Source organism: Aulonocara sp. 'chitande type north' Nkhata Bay, linkage group LG18 (assembly GCF_057382095.1).
Source record: "Aulonocara sp. 'chitande type north' Nkhata Bay isolate Kocher_YH1m ecotype deep benthic linkage group LG18, A_spYH_male_GT1.1, whole genome shotgun sequence".
NCBI lineage: Eukaryota > Metazoa > Chordata > Actinopteri > Cichliformes > Cichlidae > Aulonocara > Aulonocara sp. 'chitande type north' Nkhata Bay.
The window spans coordinates 648,857-666,924 of record NC_141361.1 but is presented as its reverse complement, the minus strand read 5'-3'; the positions used below and the strand labels follow the sequence as shown (position 1 = coordinate 666,924).

At 43.6% G+C, this 18,068-nt stretch overlaps 1 protein-coding gene across 1 annotated transcript; it reads right to left on the bottom strand.

The window, feature by feature from the left end:
* Positions 1–180: 180 nt before the first annotated feature.
* On the bottom strand, positions 181–17,643 carry LOC147307530 (uncharacterized). The gene is made up of 3 exons (XM_086271767.1): positions 17,367–17,643; positions 14,686–14,916; positions 181–1,866 (listed from the first exon to the last, which is right to left on the bottom strand). Exons 1-3 carry the CDS (start codon positions 17,536–17,538, stop codon positions 659–661), a joined length of 1,611 nt encoding a protein of 536 aa, XP_086127893.1. The 5' UTR covers positions 17,539–17,643; the 3' UTR covers positions 181–658.
* Positions 17,644–18,068: the final 425 nt, after the last annotated feature.

Genomic DNA, 18,068 nt, shown 5'->3' with positions numbered 1-18,068 from the left:
AGAACCAGTGCCATCGTGGCACCAGACACCGGTACCCATCCCTACTGTCAGAGCACATCCTCCTCCACACTCAGATTAAAACCTCCCGCAAGCTTCATTCTGACTGCACAGTCTCCACATTCAAACAGGCTTTATGAGGAGGCTGTTTCAAAGGATCATAAATCCACAGCAGGCAGCAACTGAGAGAAACAAACTTTATTTACACTGCACGTTCTACGACATCAGGTTACACCGGGGCAGTTTGTTAGGATCACCTCTGAAGGCTGATGAAATCACAAAATACAAACGCATGAGAACAAACGAAAACTGCTTTTCAGCTTCAGCGTGTCAATAAAACCACAAACAGGAACACGACATCAAACAAACACTACGCCAACATATTTTTCAATCAAGTTCACACATTTGAACAAAAAATGACAAAATAACAACAATGCGATTTGTGAACCTGGGAAAGAAGAGCACCTCCCCCTGCCCATCCTCACGAGCTCACTTTCAATTTAAAAAAAATTATAAAACCAGAATCACAGCTCCAGAGTAAAAAATGTTTGGTGCTCATATTTATGGGTTTTTTCTCCAATCTCATAAAAATGACACGCTTGTTCCTCAAGCTTCGGTTCACGGGTATTTCTACTACAACTTGCCAAAGAAATCATTCATCTCATGTGGATGAATGATTTCTTTGAAACTCTTCTCCTGTTTCAGAGGAACTCTGCTTCTCACATATTTTCGTTTCCATGTGGAGGAAAAGGTGATTGCCTCGTTTGAACCTCGTCCCACATTTGTCACAGGAATACGGCCCTTCGCCCGTGTGCTTTTCCTTGTGCCTTTTCAAACTCTTCAATTCACGGAATTTTGCCCCACATATTTCACAGGAATGCGGTTTCTCCCCTGTGTGAGTTCTCATGTGGCGTTTAACAGCGCTTTTTTCTGAGTATGTTTTCCCGCATATTTCACAAGAAACCGATTCCCTACTTTGGTGTATTTTCCTGTGACTGTAAAAAACAGAGCTGTGACCAAACGTTTTCCCACATATTTCACAAACATACGGCTTCTCATCGGTGTGAGTGGTCATGTGGATGGGCAAATAGTTTTTATGACTGAAACTTTTTCCACATATATCACAGGAAAACAGTCTTTCTGAGTGAACTGCCTTATGGATATACAATGCAGCACTCTGACCGAAACTTTTCCCACATGTATCGCAGGAATAAGGTCTCTCACCTGTGTGGGTTCTCACATGGCTACGCAAAGTACTGCTTTGATTAAAACGTTTCCCACATGTATGACAAGAATATGGTTTCTCACCTGTGTGAAGTCTCATGTGGACAGCCAAATAGGTTCTACTAAATTTCCCCCCACATATTTTGCAAACAAGTGAATTCACATTGGTATGGTGTTTTTTCCCCCGGGATTGATTCTTAGAAACATCAGACTTTCGACCTGTGGCAGCATTACATGGACTCTCTGAGACAGGCGCGCTCTCTACAACACCACGACTTCTGTCTCTCTTTTGTCTCTTTGGAACCGGCTCCTCAGTTTCACTTAACCCTGACTCTTCACACTTGCTGGATTCTTCATCTGTGCTTTCACTTTGAGGAGAGTCATCACAGAGGAGCTGCTCCCCGTCTCCTCCTGGTTCACTGTGCTCTCCTTCCTCAGCAGCAGTCACCATGAAGGTACCAGGCTCCTCCTTCAGTCCCAGCTGCTCTCCCTCCTGACTGCTGCACAGTTCCTCCTCTTCCTCTTTAATCTGTGGAGGTTCTGGTTCCTCCTGCTCCACACTGGAGCTCCTCTCCTGGTTCCAGAGCTGCTGCTCAGGGAGAACCTCCTCCTCCTCCTCCTTACAGATGTGCTGCTGTCCGAGGTCTGGAAGGACAAAGAGGATTCAGGAGACATAGGGATGTAAGAAAATATCGATACATTGAAATATCGTGATATTTCGTGTAATAATACTGAATCGATATTCAAAATCAGTGTTATCTTTTTTTTTTTTAATTGAAAAAATTACATGCATTTACTGTGTATTTCTTTTGTATGTTGCAATTAAAACTCCAGCCACTAGTTTGCAGTTTTACCGCCTTTACGTAGACGGAAAAACGAGGTGTCGCGATAACTGTAGAAGCGTCTAGTTTGCCAAAACCAAAGTAGAACAGTGGATGTGTGGCCAGTTGTGCTAACTGATGACCAGTTTAGGGACTAACACGTTATTAAGTAACGCGTTACAGTAACTAAGTTATTATTGTGGTAATGAGCACGGTAACTGGTTATTATGCCAAAATCACGATCGCGTTAATCGTTACTGGGATTTCGATAGGCTCGTTACTCGTTACTTTGTGTGTTGCGTTCGGCTTAAATTGGAACACAGACCTGGGAATAATGTCACACTCGAGTAAATGGCGTTCTGGTTAGCCTCATCAGAGAACTCGGGATTCCAATATGGCAACGCCCTTGAAAACGGTTGTTTTTCTAGCCCTCTAAAAAAAGAAATTACTACTAAACACATATGCAGACATAGCTGGACTCGGTGGGCCGATGGTTTTTTTTCCTTTTTCCCCCGTAACAGTATAAAGGTGAAAAAAAAGTGAAAGGTGGTGGATTGGCCATCTGGCCAATCCACCACCTTTCACATCTGCCAGCATCTGCTGGCAGATGTGTAAAAGTAACTCAGTTGTTTGGTGGTGGCTATGACGGAGCTTCCACAGAGTCAGCAGGTGGATGAGGGAAGGGGAGACCCGAGGCAGTGAACTGAACTAGGGCTGCCACAAACGATTATTGTGATAGTCGACTAATCAGATGATCATCCAACGTACAGCTTACTGCACCAGCAGCATCTGCTCTTATAGAACTATCATTAGCTTACAGCTTTAAGTGTTTAAGGTGCTAACTAAAAATAAAGACAAGATGATAGTTTATTAAATTTTAATGAAATTTGCAGATTGTTTCGGTGAAGTTTAATAAACTCCTTGCTATCTAAAATATAACAGGACACCGGAGTATATTCTCCAGCATCTCACACTTCTGATAATCAGCTGTCTGTTTGACGTTTATTCAGCTGTGTAAAAACTTTAATCTCAGCCAAACCGATTTACTCAGGAACAAATAAAATACTGAAAAAAGCCAAACAACATGTTTAAGTTATCTAAGTGACTCATATATCATGTTTAACCTGAGTAGTGAAAGACAGCGGTGGGTCTGAAAACGATCTGCAGGGAGTCCGGTGTTCTCACGGCTCTAGTGACCTAGCCCCCGGCTCGCTATCGAGCTAGTGGGTAACAGACGTCTCAGAAAACGTCGGAGCGCTTTTGAAAATATGCGGTGTCTTGATAAACTGAGCAGATATTTGAGGTTTACACAGCTACATTCTCGCCTGAAAATATGTTAAACGTTTATTTTGTGACCCAGAAAGAATAATAAGAGTAATATTAAAACTAACTAGCTGCCGCCATTGTTGGAAACTGAGCTGGGCTGCGCTATGAATTCTGGGACACAGCTTCTTCTTCTTCGGGGTTTAACGGCAGCTGGCATCCTTGTACATGCAGTGCTGCCATCTTCTGTTTCAGTCCGTTATTACACTCTTAAATCCTGCTACTTATTCCTGCGTCTTTTATGATCTTACAAAGCTTCAAACGACGCGTCGACTATTAAATCAATTCAATTCAATTTTATTTATATAGCGCCAAATCACAACATAAGTCGCCTCAAGGCGCTTCATAGATACAGAGAAAAAAACCCAACAATCATATGACCCCCTATGAGCAAGCACTTTGGCGACAGTGGGAAGGAAAAACTCCCTTTTAACAGGAAGAAACCTCCAGCATAACCAGGCTCAGGGAGGGGCGGGGCCATCTGCTGCGACCGGTTGGGGTGAGAGAAGGAAGACAGGATAAAGACATGCTGTGGAAGAGAGACAGAGGTTAATAACAGATATGATTCAGTGCAGAGAGGTCTGTTAACACATAGTGAGTGAGAAAGGTGACTGGAAAGGAAAAACTCAATGCATCATGGGAATCCCCCGGCAGCCTACGTCTATTGCAGCATAACTAAGGGAGGATTCAGGGTCACCTGGTCCAGCCCTAACTATATGCTTTAGCAAAAAGGAAAGTTTGAAGCCTAATCTTGAAAGTAGAGATAGTGTCTGTCTCCTGAATCCAAACTGGAAGCTGGTTCCACAGAAGAGGGGCCTGAAAACTGAAGGCTCTGCCTCCCATTCTACTTTTAAATACTCTAGGAACAACAAGTAGGCCTGCAGAGCGAGAGCGAAGTGCTCTAATAGGGTGATATGGTACTACAAGGTCATTAAGATAAGATGGGGCCTGATTATTTAAGACCTTGTATGTGAGGAGCAGGATTTTGAATTCAATTCTGGATTTAACAGGAAGCCAAAACAGGAAATCAGTCGTCGACGATTTAATAGTCGATTAATCGTGGCAGCTCTAAACTGAACTTCAGGTAAGAAGTTGTGACCTGCAGTGTATCCGGGTCAGATATAAACCAAGTTTAGGTGGAGTTTATTTTCGTTGTGCTGAATTTTTACAGTCAGTTACAATAGCTCGTACTGCTACTAGCTAGCATGACGGAGTTTCTATACAGCTGGGTGGGTGCTATGATGTTACTGATAGTGAACTTTATTTTGTTCATAAGGTTCGTTAGTAGAGTTGCCAACAGTCCCGTAAAAACAGAATCGTCGGAGGGACCACTAGGGGGACGTAAGGAAGATGGCAGCATAAACCTGCAGCTCCCGGTCAAAACTCGAAAGAGAACCAGAATTCGAATATTTCCACCGCTAAACCGTGTAATAAATGCCATGGAAGGTGGAAGAAGGTCAAAAAGACAAGGAAACATTAAGGATTTTGTGAAACAAGTGGAGCTGGCAAGAGGAGGCAACGCAGACATGTCCGAGAACAGCGTGCAAGGCGAGCAGATGGAAGGAGATGTAGCTAGCCACCCTCACGCAGACTTCCAGGACATCATTAAGGAAATTCACTCACTTAAAGCAGAGTTTAAAACCGAGTTTGCCACGTTTAAGAAAGACATCACACAAGAAATGAAGGACGAATTCGACAGCTTCAAGAAAGACATTAATACAAAGCTGGCAGAAACTGCGAACGAGCTAGCTAGCCATGAGACCAGACTCGAAGAAGCTGAGAAAAGACTGGAAGAGATGGAAAGGTGGAATTTGGCCGCAAAAGACGCTCTAATCCAGTCGCTTCAGCAACAACGGAATATTCAGATGAAACTGGCTGACTTGGAAGGCCGTAGCCGACGGAACAACATTCGCATTTTTGGCCTAAAAGAGGGCTCTGAAGGAAACTCTGTACTGCAGTGTGTGGAGGACTTGTTGAGAGCTGAGCTTTCGCTCCCGCCGGATTCTGCTCTAAATATTCAGCGGGCGCACAGAGCTCTGGTGCCAAAACCCGGACCAGAAAAACCTCCGCGATCGGTGGTGGTTAATTTCCTTCAGTTCTCAACCAAGGAGATGGTGCTGAAGGCAGCGTGGAAGAAAAAGGTTGTACATCAGGATAAGCAGCTTTTCTTTGATCATGACTACGCTGCCGACGTGGTTCAAAAGAGGAAGGAATACGCTGGAATTAAGAAAGCCTTAAAAGAGAGAGGAATTCGCTTCCAGACGCCTCTGACCAGAATCAGGATCCACTGGGAGAGCGGCGCCAGGACATATGACAGTGGCCGGGCGGCGGCGGAGGAGCTAAGGAGGAGAGGAATACAGGTGGAGGTGCCGCAGCGGAGCGGGGAAAGCACGATGCTGGAGGAGCGACTGCAAAATGCATTGGGATGGCAGCGATCTAACACCGAGAACTTATAAGTGAGGATACAAACATTTGAATCCGGTGGAAATGACTGAACAGTAGAACTCTGAAACTAAAGGTTCATTACTCTGTTACTTTTCAAGGCAAGGTAGACCGGAAAGTGGTAGGTTTTCTTTTTTTTTCCTTTTCTTTTTTCTTAAGGAACCTATGTTGGATCTCACGGGGGCCCCTAATCTGAAAGGGATATACCCCACGAACCACAGGGACGCTGTGGGTAAGAAATACGTATTTTCAGTTTCTTGTTATCTTGTTCCAAGTTCTTAGAGTTAGTGTGGGAGGCTATGATAGTGATAAGCCAAAAATAAAGCAAAACTTAACAGTGAAAAGATGAGGAATATAACGCTGGTGTCAATGAATGTCAATGGGATGAATAACCCAATTAGAAGAAGCAAAGTGATACTCAAAATGAGAAAGCTTAATGCCAATGTAATATATCTACAGGAAACATCTGTCGCAGGAAGAGCATGATAAATTGAAGAAATTTGGGTACAGAAATTCTTACTATAGTACTTGCAAGAAAAGTCGTAAAAGGGGGGTAGCAATACTTATTAAAAATTCAGTTAATTTTGAATGTTCTAAAGAAATTCGGGACAGTGAGGGGAGATACATTATTGTAAGAGGTAAACTAGAAGGGGAGGCGGTGACACTAATCAATCTCTATATTCCCCCTGAGAGCAACCAACAAAATGTGAAGACTCTACTTACTACAGTCATGTCAGAATCTGAAGGGACTGTGCTGTGTGCAGGAGACTTTAATGTGGTATTCGACCATAGAATTGATACAACAAGCACAAATAGAAGCAAAAACAGCCTGGCGAGAATGGTTAATACATTTATGAAGGAGCAGGGAATGGTAGATGTATGGAGGGAACACCACCCACTGGATAAGGAGTATACACACTACTCAAAGACTCACAACACTTACTCAAGAATTGACTATGTCTTAATGAACAGATGGGATCTACACAGAGTAACTGAATGCACAATTGGAGTGGCAGATATTGCTGATCACTGTGCCATTCATTTAAAGCTAAATCTAAATAGTAGGCGTAGAAATACCTGTTGGAGGTTAAATCTGAGCTGTCTGAATAATAAAGAAACGAAAGACCAAATCAAGAAAGATATAAAGCAATACATAGAGGAAAACTCCACTGAAGAAATTAGCCCAACTGTGTTTTAGGATGCATTCAAAGCTGTGCTCAGAGGGAAGCTTATTGCTATAACTTCAAAACAACACCAAATGAGGAAGGCCCTGTACCTAAGCCAGGTGGAGGAATTGAAAAACACAGAAATATTATACCGAACAACTCGGAATGTTCAGCTCCAAGACAGAATTAAAACACTAAAAAAGGAAATTGACAATATATTGACTGAAGAAGTGGAAAAAAAACTTAGATTTTTGAAACAGGATTATTATGAGAACGACCCAAAGGAAGCTAGACTGATAGCACGGCGTCTTAGACAGCAGCAAGCTGTTAATACGATTCACAAGATTAGAGACCTATCTACAAATAACTTGCAGTATACCCAGGAAGCAATAGAAGAAACATTTAAGAAATATTACGAAAACTTGTATAAACAACCATGTTCCTCAAATAAAGACGAGAAAACTGCTTTTCTTAACTCCTTAGACTTACCACGTATTGGTACGCAGCAAAACAGCAAACTGACTGCCCCCATCAGTCATGAAGAAATATCTAGAGCAATTTCAAGACTTAAAGCTAATAAATCACCGGGGGCCGATGGGTTTCCCTCAGAGTGGTACAAGAACTTTAAGGAGGAGTTGATACCAATGCTTCAATCATCATTCAATCATACCCTTGCGGAGGGTGTAACCCCTCCCTCATGGAGAGAGGCGATTATCTCAGTAATCCCTAAAGAGGGAAAAGACACCGAATATTGTAACAACTACAGACCCATATCGGTTCTTAATGTGGACTACAAAATATACACATCTATAATCGCTAAGCGATATGGAGCAATTATGACAGACTTAATTAATGAAGACCAAACTGGCTTTATCTCAGGACGTAGAACTCAAGATAGTATAAGAAGGACCCTCCAGATAGTTAATTCAATACAAACAAAAAAGGGCAGTGCGGCCCTAGTAAGCCTGGATGCAGAGAAGGCTTTCGACAGTGTAGATTGGAACTTCCTATATGCCGTGCTTGAAAGGTTTGGTTTTAATGACGGTGCTGTGATGTGTATCAAATCTATTTACCAATCTCCTACGGCTCGAATTAGAATCAATGGCAGCCTAACGGAGCAAATCTCTCTCGAGAGGGGTACCCGTCAGGGTTGTTGCCTCTCACCTCTTCTCTTTACTCTATATATTGAACCCCTGGCACAGGCCATCCGACAAAGTGAGGAGGTGAGAGGAATAAGTATTAAAGGGGAAGACCACATCATCAGCTTATTTGCAGATGATATCATACTCTACCTAGAAAATCCAAACCAAACTTTAATTCCAATGTTTAATGTAATTAATATCTTTGCTGAACATTCGGGGTACAAAATTAATGTGACCAAAACTCAGATACTGGCTTTCAACTATTTTCCATCTGAAGAGGTTAAAAATAAGTTTAGGCTGAACTGGACTGCAAAACAAATGACATACTTGGGTGTAACCGTGACTAAACAATTGAGTGACCTTTTTAAAACAAATTATGATAGGCTGACCACTCAGATTAAACACGATCTAAACCGATGGTCAACTCTTACACTAGACTTTAGTGCAAGAATCACAACAATAAAAATTAGTGTCCTCCCACGGTTATTGTACCTTTTTCAATCTCTGCCAGTTAAGATCCCAGTGGAAAAATTCAAGGACTGGGATAGGCTCATCTCTAGATTTGTATGGAATGGTAAAAGGCCTAGAATAAAATACACAACATTACAACTATCTAGGAAGCAAGGTGGTGTGGGACTCCCTAATCTAAAAGATTACTACCATGCGGCCCAAACCAGACCGGCGATAAAGTGGTGTGATCAGAACTTTAATGCTAAATGGAAAGATATTGAAATAAAAGTACGGGATGTCCCAGTCCAGACTTTTCTTGGAAATGAGCAACTTAAGAAAACCTTACAGCATTTCCTTGATCCTATAACATCCCACACTCTAGAGATATGGTTTGGCCTAGTTAAACAAAGTAAGTTGGAAAGGGAGGTTAAGATGTTAAACTGGGCTGCCTATGTTGTTGGTGATATACCAAGTGCTCACGACTCAGGATTCAGGAAGTGGGAACAAAAAGGAATAACAGCGATTTGTACAGTAATGAAAGATGGCCATTTGATGAGTTTCCAAGATTTAAAAGATCGGTATAGTCTAGAGAAAACCGATTTTTACCGGTACCTGCAACTCAGAGACTACTTTTCAAAGGAAGTACGAAGTTCGCGTAAGTCTTATGGCATCCTGAATTGTATAATTAAATCATACAGGGGCCTCCAATTCAAGGAGATTTCTGTACTATATAAAAATCTAAGAGAGAACACGGCAACATCAACTGAATACATAAAAAAGAAATGGGAGCAGGAAATAAAAACTGATATCTCAACTGAGGAATGGTTAGATATGTGTGACACCCAGAACACAACGACTAACTCAAGATGCTGGAGAGAATTTGGGTGGAAACATCTTACTCGATTCTTTATTACACCAAAAATCAAAAGTAAACAGACTCAAGACAGGTTGCCATGCTGGAGAAGATGTGGTAACATGGAAGCACATCATACGCACGTGTTTTGGGAGTGCCTGAAACTGCATCATTTTTGGAAGAACGTGAGTCTTGTAATAGGCAATATCTTGGGCTATCAATTACCACACAATTTTAAAACTGTATATCTTGGGAATATTAGAGAGTATGTTCTGTACGACGACTTGTTTTTGACAAAAATCCTATTGATAGCTGCAAAGAAAGCTATAACAAGAAACTGGTACAAACTGGCTCCGCCTTCATCACAAGACTGGTTAAATATTGTTGGAGAAATCTATGCAATGGAAAAAATGACTTACATTCTCAGATTAAAGGAAGATATTTTCGTTGCTAAGTGGGAGAAGTGGACATTGTATGGCACCAAGGAAAGTTACTGAACGAACAAAACATTTAAAGTCTATAACTCTGTATATCTATTGATGCATGCCCGTATAAAAGTACATATATAAGTTGGAGTATGTATGCTGCTGAGCAAAGGCAGGCATGCATACGGTAGTTGATTAGAATTGGCACCCACACCTTCTGTTCGCTTTAGTTCTGTTTTGTTTTGACTGTGTGCTTGCATGGTTATTTCTCCTGTAATGCAAAATATGTCTATGTTTAAACTGTGACAAAACTATCAATAAAAATTACAGTGTCAAAAAAAACAAAAACAGAATCGTCGTTTCGTGTTGAGCTGAAAAGGAACAGTTTGTCCCGGACTTCAGCTACAATGAAAAAGACACAAAGCTGGAGTTATTCTGTGTTTACACTGTCAGCTGTTTCTTCTTCTCTCCCCTCCCTCTCCTGTTATTACTTCAATCATGAAACTGATCAATGATCAGCTGATCGGCTTTTCTCTCTTGTTTATTTATCGCCCACTTTGCACCAGAAAGAGGAAACCAGCGGGAAGTTATGAACTGTTTCTGAGACACAAATAACACCAGGATCCTTTTCTAAGCAGCTGACAGCTGGTAACTGTGCAGGGGGGCAGGTAGGGCATTAACAGGGAGAGGGGGGCACAAAGACATACTTTCTTATTCTCATTTAAAATGTCTGTTATTAAATAATTATCTGAATCTTACAACCAAAGTTTTTATCTGACGTAAAATGTATAGAAATCACACATATACCAACAAGACTGTGCATCACAGTCACCACAGCGTTTCATTCAAAGGCTTCGGGATTTTTCCTATAATGGCGGCTGGTCTCCAGTCAAAACGCCGGGCCCAGTTTTTGTCCCAGTCCAGCACTGTGTGCAGCTCATCTGCAGTCTGGTGTTTCCTACATCTTCCTACTCTGAGGGCAGAATTTCCGAGTTCTGAGTACAATCAAAAGTCATAGTCGTCAGGAGATGCTGGACCCGTCCCATCCCAGCAACGAACTGGTCCAGCTTCTGAAATCAGGCAGACGGTTCCACACCATCCGAACAAGAGGCTCACGAGGAGTTTTTATCCTCAGGCCATTCGTGTGTTGAATCCCCCCCATCATCCTTAAGTGACTGAGACAGGACTCGTTACCACATCATCCTGATCCTTCTGGCCTCGCTACAGCACAAGACACTTTAACACCCTCCTCACGCAGTGTACACAAGCTGTAAATTTCCAGATTATTTTATTTCTATTTATATAATGTACATAACTCGCCCACTTGCTGCACATAATGTCCTCCTTGTATGTACTCATTCACTGTATATAAAGTTCTGTGTCTGTCTTTTCTTTGCACAGTCGAGGAGCGCATCAGGTCACGTTTCACTGCGTGTTGCACCTGTATAACCGTGCACGGGACAAATGAAGAATGTTGAATTCTGAAGCACCATGACTGCAGTTTTCCTGTTGGATGTGAAAAGCACACGTGACGCTGTGACGTAGGCTAGAATCATGGCAGCAGTCGACCACGGTCCAGGCGTGGGATTTTTCTCGTGGGAATATGCACTTGATTTTTTCCTTTCTGTTGGTAGGTGGCACAGTGCACGTGTGGCAGGACAGTGCTAACATGTAAGCGAGCTAGAAGACTGGCAGTCTGGCTGGGTATCCAGTTAGGGAAGCAGCACGTTAACAAGAGAATTCTGAGTAAAACCAAAGTTACTTTCCCTAGTAACTAGTTACTTTGAAAGTAACAAGTAACTTGAAGTAACTGAGTTACTTTTGATAGAAATAACTAGTAATGTAACCAAGTTACTAAAGTGCCTTACCCAGCGCTGGTGATGACTGAAGAGCAGAGGATACAGCCGGCGCCCGCGGCTTTCAAAGCTGATGTGTGGACTTATTTTGGATTCAGGACAAAAGAAGGCGGTAAAGACTTTGACAAGAGCTACGCAGTCTGTAAAATCTGCACCGCCAGAGTCAAATATTCCAGTAACACAACAGATTTACGAACACACGTGTGTAGACACCATAGCGACGCAGCGTCAAATGCTAATTTTAAAACGAGGCGACCCCGCTCAACGGACAATTGAAGAAGTTAACTTTTCAAACATGGAGCAGGAACTTCAACTCGTGCAACAAAAATAAGGCAGTCAGTACTTGTTCTTATTTGCACAGACATGCGCCCTCTGAGTGTTGTGGAGAATAAAGGATTTCGTAATGTGATTAAAACGCTGGAGCGCCGTTACATCACGGACATCGCTCTGCCAAAGTCAAAGCGACAGTGCCGGACTCCCTCAGCTCGGCAGAGACAGTTGCTCTGACATGCGACGCTTGGACTTCGAGAGCCGCTGAATCGTACGTGACTGTTACAGCACATAACGGACCAGTGGAGCCTTCAGCCTCATGTACTCAGAGCCATGCATGACAGTCACACAGGTGAGCACATTGCAGCGTTACTAACTGACGCTGGGGCTGAATGGGATTGAACGGGATGGAACAGCTCCTATGATGTGATAGAACAATTTTTAGAACAGCAACCAGCCATCTGTGCGGCTCTGCTTTCTGCAGAAGTCAGGAAGAGCGAAAAATAAATTGACATCACATGTGCAGAAGCTGTCAGGGCGCTGAAGCCTATGAAGGACGCCACCCTGGTGATGTCAGAGGAGAGCATGCCATGATTGGCCTGTCCATGATGGCTCCTCTTCATGCCAAGCTTGTGACATACTACCAGACTCAATGATGTGTATTTTACTTGTGCCAAGGACAAAGCTGCAAAAGTGAGCTGTGTGGATAATTACAGGCCGATTGCACTGGACAGTATTTTATCGACGGTGCTAGATTGTGTGTTCATCGCTTCCCTGGATAATCAGTTCGGCTTCAAACCAAAGCACCGACATGTGCATACACGCAGGCGATGAAACAGCCGGTTGGTAGGGCCAGAGGGAGCTTTCTCTCTGCAGCAGACAGTAAATGCACAGAGAAGTGTCCTGAGAGCGTGTCGATCCGCTTGTATTCCTGCACAAAAATGTGGAAATCACTGAGAAAACACTGCAACATGTAAAACCTCAGATCTGAGATGTTTGATATTTTGGTTGAGTCTCATGAGCACTTTTATTTAAAAGAGGAAATTCTCTTTTTCAGGTTGTACTAAAAGTGCTCCACGGATGGACACTGCAGGGCTGTACTTTATTTTATTAGCACTTGACTTTAATAGCACTTTACATTGTTAATGTTTGCTTGGATTCTTCAAGCAGTTTCATTTTTGATTCATATTTGTTTCTGTTAAGGTCACATGAAAAGTGCTTTGTGTTGATGCTCCACTGAGCAGTGTTTGGATAAGCACTTTACAATCATAGACCTCAGTGTGACACGGTTACTGTGTTCATGTTAAAGAAATAGTTGATATTTCAGTCAAGCAGTTTTTGTTTCTTTAGCTGACACGACTTCTAATAAGGCCGAAGTTAATTTCTCCGTTCATTTTGAACTTGGAGTGTTTTTGTTTCAGATGTTTCATGTCATCATTTAACAGTTTGGACTGTTTACTGCGAGTTTAATTTCACAAACATCGTCTGGCTTTTAGTATCGCAGCGTATCGTCTACCCTGTATCAGGATACATATTGGATCACCGGATTCTTGCCAATACGCCCCTCAGGAGACAGACACCCTCGACTTTTAAGATTATCCAGCCCTGAGTATCAGCTTTGAACAGTGCTTAAAGTTAGTCCTGGATCAGGTGACCCTGAATGCTCTCTTAGTTACCATGCAACAGTCCATCAGTTACCATGGCGATGTACGCAGTGCCTTTGTAACCCTTAAAACCAGGAACCTTCCTGGTGACGAATTCAGCGAAACGAGGAGACCAAGCGACGAATCCAAAACTAAGAAGCACTCAGACACGGAGAACACGTTAACGCTAACATGAAGGCATTCATCACGCTGTTCATGAATCAGTCGTGGCGCTCAACTGCGCTTAAACATGACAGCATGTCACTACAAACACGTCTTATTAAACTGTGACAGACTAAGCTGTGAAAACTGAACTGATGGCCCACGGCGCAGCGTGAGCTGTTTGGAAACTCCACCGCTGCGTCTGAAATAACAATAAATCACGCAGACGTTTTCTACTGTTCGTCTGAAGTCGGGTGGCGGGGGCAGCAGGGCAGCTCGGACCTCGCTTTCACCGCCTCCTCCTGCGTATCTGGGGAGACGTGGAGGCGCTCCAGGCCTCAGAGAGATGGCGCCTCTCCGGCGTGTCTACTGCAGGGCCTCCTACAGGTAGGAGACGCCCAGACAGAACGCCTCACCCAGGAGCCGACGGCCTTAGCCGTCTCCTTTCACTGTGGAGGAGCAGCGGCCCACGGATGAATGAACTGCTCGCCGACCGCGGAGGCGGAGCCTGTCCATTTGCACCGCCTGTATCTGCGATCTCATTCTGTTCACAGAAACATCAGGCGATCTCAACAGCGAAGCGCCACCTGGTGGCAGATGGCTGCAGAACATTAGGACACAAAACTTGGACGACATCAGTTATTAAAACTGTAACGATCAGATTAAACGACTACGTCTGGTACCGACTAGTAACAACAGCGACGACTGGTCGAGGAGTCACACATCCACCTTCTGTCCTCCTGAAACATCTCTGCAGCTTTCATGTCCCACAGAGCTGTGATCAGGATGCTCCCTCAGAGGGACGCTCACCTGTCCTGTGCAGCTTTGTGTGTGTGGATGACTGAATGTAGCGTAAAGCGCTTTGGGGCCCTTAGGCACTAAGCAAAGCGCTACAAATACAGGCCATTTACCATTGATTTGGAGTTTCCAGGTGACATCCAGCAGTCTGCGCTGACGCTCCATCTCTTCCTCGTACTGCACAGGATCATTATGAACTTCAGGCTCCTCCTTCAGTCCCAGCTGCTCTCCCTGCTGACTGCTGCACAGTTCCTCCTGTTCCTCTTTAATCTGTGGAGCTTCTGGTTCCTCCTGCTCCACACTGGAGCTCCTCTCCTGGTTAATGTCACAGTTCTGTCTAAGTTCTGGAGCAACAAAAGGGATAAAAGAAAAACATAACTAATGGAATGATTTTAAATAATAATAATTCTAAAGGTGGGAAACTGTTGACCTGACTCATAACATGATTGTGTGACCAGGTTTTGTTGGAAAACTGAGTTTTTCTAAGACAAGACAGACCTGAGCCTGCATGAAGTTTGAGGCATTTCAAGCCTTTTCTAAGTGCACATGCAAGTTTTCATATAAGCTCAGCTGCAGCTCACACTCAGCTGGAATCGTTAAATCAAACCATTCAAAGGTTCTCTGACAGTAAAGAACATTTAAAGCATGCTAGTCTAAGGCTAGCTCCTGTCCTAGCACCCTGTGATTCACAGCATCCATCCAGACTCAGTGCTGCGTATTGAAACAGTCGGTTTGTATAGGGTCACATATTCATCTATCCTCATGTGTTTCATTAATGCCTTTGATCGAGCAAACCACAGGAAACCTGTTCCTGGATACATGGTGAGGATTCTCTCTTACTGGGAGAATCATCACGAGATGCAGGTTAACTGGGGAAGCGGGATATCTGCCCCCTGTGATGTAAGCCAGGGTGGGATCACGTGTTCGCCCATGCAGCTGAGCGCCTCTAACACCGGATCTTATGAATGCTGGTGATGTGCGTATCGATCCTGAGATATCGATTCCTCCGATACCAGTCATTTATGTTCTAGAACAGGGGTCCCCAACCCCTGGGCCTCGGACCGGTACTGGTCCGTGAGTCGTTTGGTACCGGGCCGTGAGAGTTGAGGCTCAGGTGTGAAATGTACAGTTTTCAGGGTTTTTATCGGTTTTCAGCGTTATTTTGTTATCGTTTTTATCGTTAACTTGGTTTTCCTGGGTCTTTTCACGTGTGTTATGAATAAATTTTCTTTTTTTCGGTACTGGTACTAGTTTTATTTTGTTGTATTTATCCGCCACACCTTAAAGACCGGTCGGGCATAAACCGGTCCGCTGCTCTAGAATCGATTCTCACATTAAAATATCGATATTTTAGTAATTTAAGGTAAATTTGTAGTTTATCATTAACAGCAACACAGTGGAAAGAAACTATAACATTCGGATTGTCTACATTCAAAGGAACTACTTCCGCCTTTCATAGTCATGAGTGAAATACGGCTGTGTAAATGTCTCGCCGCGTGCGCACTCACAACAACGGCTGAGCGTAGTCGGAGTCACGTGTGGACGTAGTTTACCTCCACAAACAGCTGAGACGTGGTTTGGATACATGTGGCAGAAAAGTGAGGTGTTGCGGGCATACGTGCTCCACGAGCGCCCTCGGTGGAGTGACGCTGCCGTCCGCTCCTTGCTGTCTAAATATAACCGGGCGCTGACGTAAACTCTTCTGTTTTATCAGCTGTGTGAAACCGCGCAGGAACCCTCCCGAGGGATTAATAAAGTTTAATTTAATCCAATAACTTTAATCTCAGTCAAACCGATTTACTCACGAACAAATGAAACACTGAAAAAGCCCAACAACATGTTTAAGTTATCAAAGTGACTTACACATCATGTTTGACCCGAGTAGCGACAGACCGCGGGGCTTTGAAGACGACGTGTCGGCTCAGATGTTTCAAGTTCACACAGCTACATTCTGGCCTGAAAACTTGTTAAAAGTTTTTTGCGACCCAGAAAGAGAAATAAGAGTGATATTAAAACTAAGCAGCTGCCGCCGTTGTTGGAGACTGGAATTGGCTGGGCCGCGCTATGAATTCTGGGATATGGTGTTTCAATTTTGTTGTCCGGGTTGGCATGTTTGGTTGTGGCAACATCACTAACCTTGTCAAACACCTCAGAGTAAATCGTACCACAGAATATGACGCGCGTATGTTGAGACTGAAGAGGAGGACAGGGACAGGTGCTGCTGGGGCGAGACAGACGTCTCTCACGGAGTCCTTTAGTGCTGCAGGCAGGCAACGTGTTCAAATAGCACAACTTTTTTATTTCCATATGATGCACTCTGCATTATTAAGTGATAAGAACAAGTAATCTGATGTCCTGTAATAATGATGACGCTATAATTTGAGATACAATAAATAAAATAAGTTTTTGTAAAGAGTATCGGATCAGTATCGTCGATACCGCCCTGAATTTTACTTGGTATCGGAAAGGAAATCACTGGTATCCACATCACTACTGAATGCGGATGACCAGCCTCATTCTGGACCGTGTTTCCGGAATGCAGTAAGCTAGGGAGCTGATTGGAGATGTAACAGCCAGAGATCTGAGCGGAGGCGCTGTTACTGTGTGTATGTGGATAACAGCAAACACTGAAATTCATTTCCTGCACGCAGAAATTAATTAAACTTTTCTTTGCTCAAAATATTTTTTTTCTCAAAATGCAACATTTGCGCTTCCACGTGCTCAGCGACACGTTTCCTTTGTTAGCTAACGATGAAGATCCTCCGCCAGTCCACGCATGCTCATTCACACTCACCTGTCCTGTGCAGCTTGATTTGGGGTTTCCAGGTGATATCCAGCAGTCTGCGCTGACGGTCGATCTCTTCCTCGTACTGGACGATCGTTTTTTCAAACTCCAAGAATATTTGTTCAGCAGCAGCAGTTAGTCGCTCGTTGATGAACTCTCTCAGATACTGAACTGAAGGCATCGTTGCTGCCGCAGCTCACACACTCAGCTCACACACTCAGCTCGGCCACACCCGAGGAAAGTGAACAATACTTCCGCCTTTCTTTGTTTACTTCCGCTGTTCCCATGTGTCCCAGCTGTTTCTCATGCTTGGATCCTGTCCTGTGATCAGCCCTCTGCCTCCGCCCTCTGTGTCGTCACGATCAGCTGGGTGGAGACTGTTGTTTACTATTGTCAGCTGTTTGATATCTGCTGATTCAGGACACAGAGTAACAGGTGTGGTTTAAAGTTCACAGAGGAACCAGGTCACTTTGACCTTTAGAGAGGGGTCTGTCTGAAAACAGGGTGGTGCTTGTCGTGTGCAGCGGTCTGTCCTGGTTTTGGTTAAAGGAGTCTGATGAGGTTTCATCTGAAAATGAAGAAAATGAAACGAAACGCAGCTTTTAAGCTTCTTAAACACAAATGTGTTTAAGAAGTGTGGCAGCCTGTTACAGCAGCTCTGCTCATTCTGAGTTTCTTTCTTTCTTATCTTTTTTCTCGTAATTTTTTTAT